The sequence below is a fragment of the Piliocolobus tephrosceles genome, chromosome 15 (assembly GCF_002776525.5).
Source record: "Piliocolobus tephrosceles isolate RC106 chromosome 15, ASM277652v3, whole genome shotgun sequence".
Taxonomy (NCBI): domain Eukaryota; kingdom Metazoa; phylum Chordata; class Mammalia; order Primates; family Cercopithecidae; genus Piliocolobus; species Piliocolobus tephrosceles.
The window spans coordinates 90,840,078-90,851,927 of record NC_045448.1 but is presented as its reverse complement, the minus strand read 5'-3'; the positions used below and the strand labels follow the sequence as shown (position 1 = coordinate 90,851,927).

Sequence of the window (11,850 nt, the reverse complement as noted above, 5' to 3'; positions counted from 1 at the left end):
AAAAAAAAAAAAAAAGAAAAGAAAAAATACCTTAATAAAATGTATTATTGCCCAAAAACAGAAAAACAAAAATAATTACAGAATTCAGTGTGAATTTTGTAAATATGTGTACAAAAGGTCTCACTGACTATCTCAGGCACTGCTCAGGGTTCACTTATAAGATAGGAGCATTATTAATGCCTCTTACAGATGAGAGAGTTGACGTTCAGAGAGATTTTCTAGAACATCTCTCAGCTAGTAAATAGTAAATTAAGGCATAGGTGAAGCCTCAGTTTTGTCTGACTCCAAAATCAAGATTTTGGCTGGGTGTGCTGGCTCACACCTGTAATCCCAGCATTTGGGGAGGCCAAGGCGGATGGATCACCTGAGGTCAGGAGTTTGAGACCAGCCTGGCTAACATAGTGAAATCCCATCTCTATTAAAAATACAAAAATTAGCTGGGCTTGGTGGCATGCACCTGTAATCCCAGCTACTTGGGAGACTGAGGCAGGAGAATCACTTGAACCCGGGAGGTGGAGGTTGCAGTGAGCTGAGATGGTGCCATCACACTCCAGCCTGGACAATAAGAGTGAAATCCTATCTCAAAAAAACAAAAACTAAAATAAAACAAAAAGTCAAGATTTTAACCTTTATCCTGCCACCCTGGCATCAAAATATTAACAGTAGTTATCACTGAGTAGTGGGATTTTATAGGTGGTCTGCTTTTCTTCTTTCAAACTTTTCTTCACTTTGCAATATTTTCTACTGAAGGGATTTCAGTACTAAGGTATTCTACTATTAAGTAGTATTCTACTATTAAGTAAGGTATTCTACTAAGGTATTTTACGCTAGAAAAAATATTATCACATTACATATCTAAAATTCCATAATTTTAGAGCTTATTTAGATGGTGCCCACCATCTAGATAACTTGTAGGATTCTGTCTTACAGAAATAAAAACATCAATAGGTAAGGATATATGTTCATGAGTAGTTATCACAGCACTAAGTGTACAGGAAAAACTGGAAAAGCATGACTATCCACTAATAGTGAAATTGTAATACATCCACATCCATCAATTCAGTGGAATATTAGGTAGTCATTAAAAGTAATTAAATCTATAAGTGGGGGGGAAATCAGCCTGCAGAGTATTGTGTCCAGCCTGGCTACTCCAGAGTGCCCTACAGTCCTGCAGCATTGGCATCATGCATGTTCTCACTCATCTGTGGAGTTTTTTTAAAAGTTGATCTCATAGAGGTAGGAAATAGAATAGTGGGAGCTTGTTGGAAATGCAGAATGTACACCCCAGAACTACAGAATCAAAATTGCATTTTAATAAGATTCCCTAGGGGAAACACTGGTGTACAGTATGATCCCAAAGCAAAAGATTTCTCATGCATTGTGCAAAGCTGGATAGTCACAACCAAAATCTATCCTCTCCTTCTAAACTAATAAACCCCTCATTTTTAGCTGGGAACATGGCCATCCAAAATAAAGATTATACTTCCCGGCCTTCCTCAGGGTTTGGTATGGCTGTATAATTAAGCTCTGACCGAGGGGACAAGACAGTAAGTGAAGAATATCATTTCTGCATTGTGCTGCTAAAAGAAAAGTATCTGTATCCCCTGGTTATTGTTCTTTCTGCTAACTGAAAAATGTCAACTGAATCAACCACTGTATCAGTCAGCCTGCGCTGCCATAACAAAATACCACAGACTGGGCAACTAAAACAACAGCAATTTATTTTCTCACAGTTCTGGAGGCTGGAAAGTCTAAGTTCAAGGTCCAGCAGGATTTGGTCTCTGGTGGGGGCTCTCTTCCTGACCTGGACACAGCTGCCTTCAGAGCATCCTCCCATGACCATTCCTCAGTGCATGCACATGGATGGACAGATCTCTTTCTCTTCCTTTTCTAATAAGGACGCCTATTAGAAGAGGTGTCCTGCTGGATTAAGGCCCTACTCTTACACCCTCAATTAACGTTAATTGTCTCCTAAAAGCTTTATTTCTGAATATAATCACGTTGGGGGTTAGAATTTCAACATATGCATTTGTGGGATACATAATTTAGGTCATAGCATCCACCTTGGACCTAGAGATGAAGCCACAACAAACATGTTCTATCCTCCTAACTGTCTACCTCTGAACTATTAGGCAAGAGAGAAATAAACTAGCATGTTGGTCAAGTTACTGTGTTTTGGTTCTCTTTGTTATAGCCGCTTAACCTATTTCCTCACTGACTCATACGTATGTATGTTTACGTGCATTCCACTGAGCAAGAAGAAAAGTATGAAACAATGCCCTTTAAACTGTTGCTGTTGATTGCTACAAGGCAGGAGTGATGGATAAACTAAAATAAGAATATTTCAGTTATCCAACAGCACCTCAGGTTTTGGAATCACAGCCAATGACTGTGGGAAACACACTTTTCCCAACTTTATAAATAAATGCTTAAAACAGTAAGAATCTTTACAACAGGACTCTTCCCTGCTCCCTCCACCCGCACGAGACCAAGTCTCACTCTGTTGCCCAGGCTGGAGTGCAGTGGCACGATCTCAGCTCACTGCAACCTCTACCTTCTGGGTTCAAGTGATTCTTGTGCCTTGGCCTCCTGAGTAGCTGGGACTACAGGTGTAAGCCACCACACCTGGCTAATTTTTGTATTACCATGTTGGCCAGGCTGGTCTTGAACTCCTGACCTCACGTGATCCACCTGCCTTGGCTTCCTAAAGTCTGGGATTATAAGCATGAGCCACAGCACCTGGCCAGGATTCTTACTTATAATGAAACATGACACAAATTTCAGTTCTGAATGCACACTGATTTCCCCTCCCTCCCTCCCTCTTTTCCTCTCTCCGCAATGGGCATGCTGTAGCCCAGGGCAGCCCAGGGAGAGAGGTAGAATGAACATGATCCCAGGGTCCCATTGCAGTTGGGACATCTTTCTAGTTTTATTTTCAGTTCTCCTCTCTGCACTCCAAGGTCATAGGATTTCCACATGCCCTTGGAAGAGTCTTTGGAAGGTATTTTCATCCTTCCTACTGGTAAAATGGCATCAAGGGTCCCCACCGGGTCAAGATAGGGACCTTGACTATATGGTGATGAAGACAGGGACACCCTGGCAGTAGCAGGTAGCCTTTGGCTATCTCTGCAGCAGGCTGGTACTTGGGATCCAGGAGACACGGAAAGTCAGCACTCCGGAGGACCTGTTTGGGGTCACCCTGGGTCAGGTGCAGATCATGGGAAGCTGGATATGTGAAATGGCAGGTACTGGTGAACTTGCGCTCGTCCTCCCATGTGGCCTCATGTTCCTGTGATGGGAAGAAGCCAGGAAGTCCCAGGTCTTTGGCAGTCATGTGGGTTCTTTTGAAAGCAGGGTACCCATCCGTTAGCTTGGGCTTGGGGTTAGGGATGGGCCTATAAAACTCTTTGTCCCGGAGTTGAGCATCGAGCTTTGCCTGCTGTGGAAACAAATCACACATGAATGGAGGGGTGAGAGACGAGAGATGATGTAGCTTTTCTTGGAAGCATCCAAGACAGAGCACACCCTTCTTTATTTTTTTAAAACTTTAAATTAGTCCTTGAATGGTAACATATACAGCATATACATATATGGTAACATATACAGTAACATATACATAACGGTTCCCATCTCCAGAGACAACCACTGCTATCAGTGTTTTTTGTATCTCTCTAGAAATATTTGATGTGCATATAAACATGTATGTGTATATCTTCTTCCCTTGGTTTGTACAGAAATGATGAATATTATATTCCATTCCACACTTTGCTTCCATTAAATAACATCTCAGAAATTGATCCATCTTTGTTTGTTTAGATCTTCTTTTCTCAGTGGGCAAACCTCAGGACAAGAAAAGATTTTTTTTTTTTTTTTTGAGACGGAGTCTCGCTCTGTTGCCCGGGCTGGAGTGCAGTGGCCGGATCTCAGCTCACTGCAAGCTCCGCCTCCTGGGTTTATGCCATTCTCCTGCCTCAGCCTCCCAGGTAGCTGGGACTACAGGTGCCCGCCACCTCGCCCGGCTAACTTTTTGTATTTTTTAGTAGAGACGGGGTTTCACCGTGTTAGCCAGGATGGTCTCAATCTCCCGACCTCGTGATCCGCCCGTCTCGGCCTCCCAAAGTGCTGGGATTACAGGCTTGAGCCACCGCACCCGGCCAAGAAAAGATTTTTAGGTAATCTTGAAAAGAGAAAATGATAAAGGAAAAAACTGATAAATCTAACTATATTAAAAATCAGAATTCACACTCCCTGAAATATTTAGTGAAAAGACAAACCACAAACTGGAGAAGAGTTTATCCACATATATAACTGACAAATGAAAAATGCTTAGGGCCAGATGTGGTGGCTCACACCTGTAATCCCAGCAATTTGGGAGGCCGAGGTGAGTGGATCACTTGAGGACAGGAGTTCGAGACCAGCCTGGCCAACATGGTGAAACCTCATCTCTACTAAAAATACAAAAATTAGCTGGGTGTGGTGGTGCACGCCTGTAATCCCAGCTACTCGGGAGGCTGAGGCAGGAGAATCGCTTGAACCCAGGAGGCGGAGGTTGCAGTGAGCCGAGATTGCACCACTGCACTCCAGCCTGGGCAACAGAGCCAGACTCCTCAAAAAAAAAAAAGGAAAAATGCTTAGAATAGTTTTTAGAACTCCTACAAATTAATAAGAAAAAGACAAGCAACCCAGTAGAAAAATGAGCAAAAGACATGAACAGACATTTTATAAAATAACAAATCTCCATCAACAAATGAAAAGGTGTCCAACCTCATTAATAGTCAGTGAAATGAAAATTATGACCACAGGAAAATATGATTTTGCACCCACCAAACTGGCAAAAGTTAAAATGTCTGCCAATACCAAGCAATGGCAAGATTGCAGAGCAACAGAAGTAACTGTCTCCTGCTGGCTAGAATGTAAATTGGTGCAACCGCTCTGGAAAACAGTGATTTTACCTAATACTCCATGACAAACAATTCTACTCCTGGAACGGATAAACACTTGAACATTAGGATGTGTCTTATCTTCAATGCAGCATTTGGGAGTGGGAAGAGTAGGAACAAAGCACCCAAATATCCACCAATAAGAAGAGACAGATACAGAAGAGACAAATACAGTACACTGTGGCATATTCACACAATGTAATACTATGCAGCAGAAAATGAATAATATGCCACAATGTTTAGCAAAAAGTGACAATTGTGGAAGGGTACAAATCCAATATGTAATAAAGTTCAAAAAGGCAAAACCAAACAATTTGTTTGAAGGGATATATACATATAAGGTAAAATGAGTTTTTAGAAAAACACACAAGGGAATGATTTTTTGAGGGGAGAATAGAGTTTTGCTCTGGTTCCCGGGTTCAAGCGATTCTCTTGTCTCAGTCTTCCAGAGAGCTGAGAATACAAGCGTGCACCAACACGTCAGGCTAATTTTTGTAATTTTTGTAGAGACGGGATTTCACCACATCAGCCAGGCTGGTCTCAAACTGCTGGCCTCAAACTCCTGGTCTCAAACCCCTGGCCTCAACTCCTGCCTGCCTTGGCCTCCCAAAATGCTGGGATTACAGGTGTGAGCCACTGCAATTGGCCTACAAGGGAATGACTAACCACTTCTGGAGATGGGAGGAGGGGTAAGTCTGTGGGCTACCCAAGAGGCTACAAGGTACTGCTACTGTTAATGTGCCATGTTTTAAACTGTCTGTAATGGTTATATCGGTGTTTATCAGTGTAATTTAAACTGTAAATGTGCATTATTTACAACCTTTTGTATGCATGACGTATTTGATATACATTTGAAAACATACACACATGGCCGGCCACAGTGGCTCACGCCTGTAATCCCAGCACTTTGGGAGGCCAAGGCAGGTGAATCACGAGGTCAGGAGTTCAAGATCAGCCTGGCCAAAATGGTGAAATCCCATTTCTTCTAAAAATACAAAAATTAGCCAATGTGGTGGCAGGCACCTGTAATCCCAGCGACTCAGGGGTTTGAAGCAGGAGAATTGCTTGAACCCGTACAGGTGGCAGAGCTTGTAGTGAGCCGAGATTGTGCCACTACACTCCAGCCTGGGTGATAGAGTGAGACTCCGTCTCAAAAAAAAAAAAAAAAAAAAAAATGCATACATGCACATGCACATAAAAGAGCTCTAAGTCACATCTCCTGGCATTGGATACTGTTCTAACAAGTGCCCAAATGTCCACATTTGTAATACAAATGAAGCAATAGAGGGGATTTCAGTGGACAGTTGATTGAATGACAGGACTTGCGTGCCTTCCTACCTCTTGCGGCGTGACCCTGGAGTATCTGTGCTTCCCGTAGGGTTGATAGTCGACCATGTGGGAGCTTTGGTATATGTCTAAATCCACAGGGTCCTAAAGCACAAGGAGAATATAAAACAAGAGATTCCCCCTTGTCACTCCTCCGCTTAAAGCCATTCAATGGCTTCTTGCTGTTTGTAGGACAAAGGCTGACTTTGGGCCTGACATTCAGAGCCCAGATGATCTGACTGTGACCCACTTTTACCATCCCACCACCTTCCTGCCCTCTCTACTCCAGCCTCACTTCCTCCCACTCGCATGGGCCTGGCATGTGCTTTTTCCTATCTCCTGATGGAAATGCAAGTTGCCCTCCTCACAGACTAGCGAACTCCTATCTATCCTCCAAGACCCAGACTAAATGTCACTTCCCCAAAACATCTCTCCCACCCTTTTATTCTCCACCTCCCAAGAGTTAAACCCTTTCCTTGTTCCTCACAATCCTCCACAACAGCACTTACAGTGTGTACTGCGATGGATTTAATAAAGTACACTAGATCAGGTTTAGTGTACTTAGACATCTCTGCAGTCCCAAAGCCCAGCACAGGGCCTGGCACACTGTGGGTGCCTAATAAGCGCATGCTGAGTAAATAACTGAACCCTCAGAAAATTATAAAGAAGAGAACTCAGTTATCTTCTTCTTGTACAAAAAACCAAAAAAATAAAACAAACAAAAAAAAATCCCCAAAACCATCATTCCAGAAAGATGAGAAGGAGGAGCCTCAAGGAGCCTGGCCCTTCCAGGGGCTTGCTGAGGCTACCCAACTCTGAGACCATCACTCACCTGTCCCGGGTATTTCACACCTGCCATGGCAAAAGACCTAGACACAGACAAGTTGTTTAGCCCTGCTCTGCCACAGACAAGGAAAGCAGCCACTATCTTCAAGCTGTGCCAACCCAGCATGGCTGCCCCAGCTCTCTTAGCCACTCCTCCCCATCTTCCCTGGGCTCCCACCCTGCATGTCACTCCATCATCAAGGGGTTGGTGGTGATACCAGGGTCCCTGGGACAAAAGGGCTGGAGCAGGACTCAGGAAGAATGAGGGTTGTGTAGAAGATCAGATTTACTGATCAGGTTTACTGTTTGAGAGGTATATCTGATCCTAGGGCAAGTGAAGTGCTGGTAAATGTTTAACAACCATGTTTTCAGGGAAAATAGGCCCTGGGTTTATAGCATCTGCCAATTTCTGTGGTGTAAATGCTCCTATCATGGCTCATTTCAGGCTATCAATATAATATCATTGGCACTGAGTTGCACAGATATGCACAGGATGGGCTCTTGTGAGCCAGTATGAACTGGCTCCAGCTCACATGTTCCTCTGAACCAGGCCTCAGCAATCCCCCTGGATGGAGGAAGGCCCAGGCCTAGGACTCAGAGCCACCTTTATTCAGAGCGGAGTATCCAAGGTGAAGAAAGTTCTGCATTCCCAGTTGAACAACAATAGTTTGTAGGCCTAACTCCGACCCCTCCCTTCCAGCCCTAAAGTCCTAGCAGGGTCCTCGCTGCACAGACTCCTTGTGTGCATGGCCCCCTAGATCCTTGAGGGGTACTCCACTGCATTTCCAGGGAACCCTCCCCTAAGCCCCACTCCCTTTAGCAGACAGTGGCCCAGCAGGGTGGCGCCCAGACCTCAACAAACCCCTGTGTTCCCTTCCTTTTGCTCACAGACAGCTTCTCTCCTAGGGCTGGGGACCAGCTGCCATGCAGACAGAGCTGACCCTTTCTTCTGCCAGGGCAAGAAGGCACTCCTGCACTCCCACCTCCAGGTGCCCTTGCCACATGGAGAGTCCTGTTGCTGTGTCCCACTGCCACGCCTGTCTTTGAGTTGAGCTCTGACCTATGATGAGGGTCCCTGTCATTGTGAGGTGGGTGGGTGGGTGGCTGCTCGGGCTGCCTGCAGGTCAGTTCCCCTGTCCCTGGCTCACTAGAGCCAACATGAATCCTGGCAGCATTGGAAGGTCTTGGGGACCAGTGCTTTCTGACACTCTACAGAATCTTTCTATTCCTAGGAGAGGAAGGTAAATAGAGCCCACGTGGTTTATAACACCAGACTGTGTGTGACTAAATCCACTTTGCACCATAGACTGCCACCCAGGCCTCGGTTGCCTGACAGGCTGGCTCAAAATTGTCAAAATGTCATACTTTTTGACATTCATAGTGTGTGACTACAATAAAAAAGAAATATAGAAACAAGCTTTGGTGAGGATGTGGAGAAATTAAAACCATATGATTTAGCAAGACCACTTCTAGTTATAAACAAAAAAGAATTGAAAGCAAGGGCTCAAATGGATACCTGTACCCCAATGTTCACAACAGCATGATTCACAATAGTCAAAAGGTAGAAACAACTTAAATGTCCTTCAGAGATGAATGGATTCGTTATATATATACAATGGAATATTATTCAGCCTTAAAAGGGAGGCCGGGCGCAGTGGCTCATGCCTGTAATCCCAGCAACTTGGGAGGCCGCGGCAGGCGGGTTGCCTGAGGTCAGGAGTTCCAGACCAGCCTGACTAACATGGAGAAACCCTGTCTCTGCTAAAAATACAAAAATTAGCCGGGCGTGGTGGTGCAAGCCTGTAGTCCCAGCTACTCAGGAGGCTGAGGCAGAAGAATTGCTTCAACTCGGGAGGCAGAGGTTGCCGTGAGCCGAGATCACACCACTGCACTCCAGCCTGGGTGACAGAGCAAGACTCTGTCTCGAAACAAAATTTAAGAAAAAAAAAAAAAAAAAAAGGGAAGGCAATTCTGACACATGCTACAGCATGGATAAATCTTGAGGACATTATGCTAAGTGAAATAAAGCAAAATAAGCCAGTCACAAAAAGACAAATGCTGCATGATTCCGCTTCTGTGAGGTACCTAGAGAAGTACAGTTCATAGAGATAGAAAGTAGAATGATAGTTGCCAGAGACTGAGGGGCGGAATGGGGAGTTGTTGTTTAATGGATATGAAGTTTCTGTTTCAGAATATTGTAAAAAGTTCTGGGAATGGATGGTGGTGATGGTTGCCCATTGTGAATGTATTTAATGCCACTGGATTATGCACATAAAAGTGATTAAAATGGTAAACTTTGTTATATATGTTAAATTGTACATATATTTATGTATATTTTATATATTTTATGTAATTATATATAAATATGTATATTTAATTATATATATTATATTAAACATATACATGTTATATATATTATATTATATATATAATTTTTAAAAATATTCACGTATTTATTCTCAGAACCTACAAACTTATCTTCTCAGAGAATAGAAAACAGAGATTTCGCTCAGTGACAAAGATGGACATAGCCAGTGCACCCTGTCCCCCCATCTACTCAGAAAATCCCCTGGGGGAGGGGATGCCTAGAGCACATAGCACCCCTTGGTACGGGGCTATGCACAGGTCTAAAGGCGCTTGACTTTACCATCCAAACAGGAAAACAGCTGTCCAGATGAGAGTAAGATTCCACTGTCCGTAATCTTCATTGTGCCAGGTCCCCTGGGGCATCTAGGGCAACGATGCTGCTGCAGTTTATACAGTTACACAGTCCAGTCTGTGCCAAAGGAGGTCCCATCAGGCAGCCAGGTTTCTGTTCAGTCTGGGCAGCAATGCCAAATGGCTGCCCCCATAGCCTGGCATGAGCTGATGGCCCAGTGCAATCCCAAAGCAAAGAAGGGCAGAGCTGGGCCAAAAAGCTGTGGTAATTTCCTCTCCCTGCCTCCAACAGCGTTGTCCTCTCCTTTTGCAGCCCCACATGCAGGCCTCCCGACCTGAGGGTCTGGGCTAGAGTCTGATTGTTTTCCTAAGCCCCCATAACCCAACAATGAGGACCTGGAAAGAGGGATGTGAGGTTTCTAAAGAACAGGCATCAGGCAGCTTCGGAGATGCCCTCAGCCCACAGGAAGAGTGCTGTGTCAGGCAAAGATGGTCTCTTTTTGGCACTTCTTGGTGAGGATGGTGCCTGGCTTATGCTGGGCATCTGGGTTGTTGGCTAGTTCGGGGGGACAGGAAGACACTGGGCTTTCCAGGATGGCTTGCTTCAGCTCGTAGAACACAGCAGAGTCCTCTTTTGTGAGGAAGGTGATGGCCACCCTACTCTTGCCTGCTCGTCCCGTGCAGCCAATGTCGTGCATGTAATCTTCATTATTTTTGGCCTTATCATAGTTGACAACCATAGACACATCTTGGATGTCAATACCATGACCAGCCACATCTGTAGCCACCAAAATATCCTTGGCCCCAGCCTTGAGGTTGGGATTTTAATAATCCACGTTCTTTAAGGGACACCTCCTCCATAAAGCTTTCCTTTATCTCACTAGGTGCCACCATAGACTCATTTATCCAACCAATATTTACTGAGCACTTGTTTTGTGTTTGGGCATTGTTCTCAACTTTATAGATACAAGAATGACAAAAATAGATGGAAATCTCTGCTTACATTCCAGTGAGATGAAAACACAGAGTAAACACAGTCATAAGTAGGTCCCCCTCCATAGATAGAGAAAATAAGCCAAGTGATGCACAAGAGGATGACTAGTGGGCACTTCAGATGGGAGGTCCAAGAAGGTCTCTCTGAGAGGGTGATGTTATAGTAGAGATCTGAAGCATGGGAAAGAACGAGCCATGCAAAGATCTGGAGGCTGATTCCAGAAACAACAATCAGCCAGTGCAAAGCCTAAAGGCAAGAATCACTGAGAACAAGAAGAATGAGCCATGTGCCTAAAAAGAAGTGAATGATGGGCAAGGTCAAGAGATTGAGTCAGCTGGAAATCTCTGGCATTCCTCTTCTTTCTTTAATGGAATGCCAACTTCCCCTCAGAGAACTGTTTCTTGCCTTTCTTTGGTTTGAGTGTGTCCACAGAATTCATGTGTTAGAAATTTAGTCCCCAGCATGGCAGTGTTGGGAGGTGAGGCCTTTTAAGATTCGATTAGGTGGTTAAGAGGGATTAATGCCGCTTTCTTGGGACTGCGTTAATTCTCGCCATAGTGAGTGAGTTATTGCTGTCTCAGGCCTGGATTAGTTACCCCAAAAGCCAGTTGTTATAAAGTGAGGCCGCCCCTTGTGTTTCACCACTTTTGCACACACTCGCTTGCCCTCCCACTTTTGTACCATGTTATAATACAGTATGAAAGGCCTTGCCGGAAGCCGTTGCCATGCCCTTGAACTTCCTGACCTCAAAAACCATGAGCCAAATACACTTCTGGGTTTTGTTGTTGTTTTTGTTTTTTATTGAGATGGAGTCTTGCTCTGTTGCCCAGCCTGGAATGTGCAATGGCGCAATCTTGGTTCACTGCAATTTGTGCCTCTTGGGTTCAAGCAATCCTCCCACCTCAGTCTCCTGAGTAACTAGGATTATTGGCATGCACCACCACGCCTAACTAACTTTTTTCATATTTTTAATAGAGACAAGTTTCCACCATGTTGGCCAGGCTGGTCTCGAACTTCTGAATTCAATTCATCTGCCTGCCTCGGCCTCCCAAAGTGCTGAGATTACAAGGCATCAGCCACCAGGCTCAGCCTTAAACTTCTGTTTTT

General features: G+C 44.4%; 1 protein-coding gene and 1 pseudogene across 1 annotated transcript; both read right to left on the bottom strand.

Moving 5' to 3' along the window:
• Positions 1-2,908: 2,908 nt before the first annotated feature.
• Positions 2,909-8,113, bottom strand: TEX37 (testis expressed 37). Its single transcript, XM_023194911.3, has 4 exons — positions 7,980-8,113; positions 7,099-7,135; positions 6,279-6,371; positions 2,909-3,439 (listed from the first exon to the last, which is right to left on the bottom strand). Exons 2-4 carry the CDS (start codon positions 7,123-7,125, stop codon positions 3,017-3,019), a joined length of 543 nt encoding a protein of 180 aa, XP_023050679.1. The 5' UTR covers positions 7,126-7,135; positions 7,980-8,113; the 3' UTR covers positions 2,909-3,016.
• A 2,115-nt stretch (positions 8,114-10,228) lies between these two features.
• On the bottom strand, positions 10,229-10,573 carry LOC111528194 (annotated as a pseudogene).
• Positions 10,574-11,850: the final 1,277 nt, after the last annotated feature.

Excerpts from the sequence above, each read along its gene's own strand:
- TEX37 (XM_023194911.3), bottom strand. The coding sequence starts at position 7,125 with ATGGCAGGTGTGAAATACCCGGGACAG. Across the intron at positions 6,372-7,098 it reads GTGTGAAATACCCGGGACAG|GACCCTGTGGATTTAGACAT; the intron begins GTGAGTGATGGT and ends CTTGTGCTTTAG. Across the intron at positions 3,440-6,278 it reads CCAGGGTCACGCCGCAAGAG|CAGGCAAAGCTCGATGCTCA; the intron begins GTAGGAAGGCAC and ends TTGTTTCCACAG.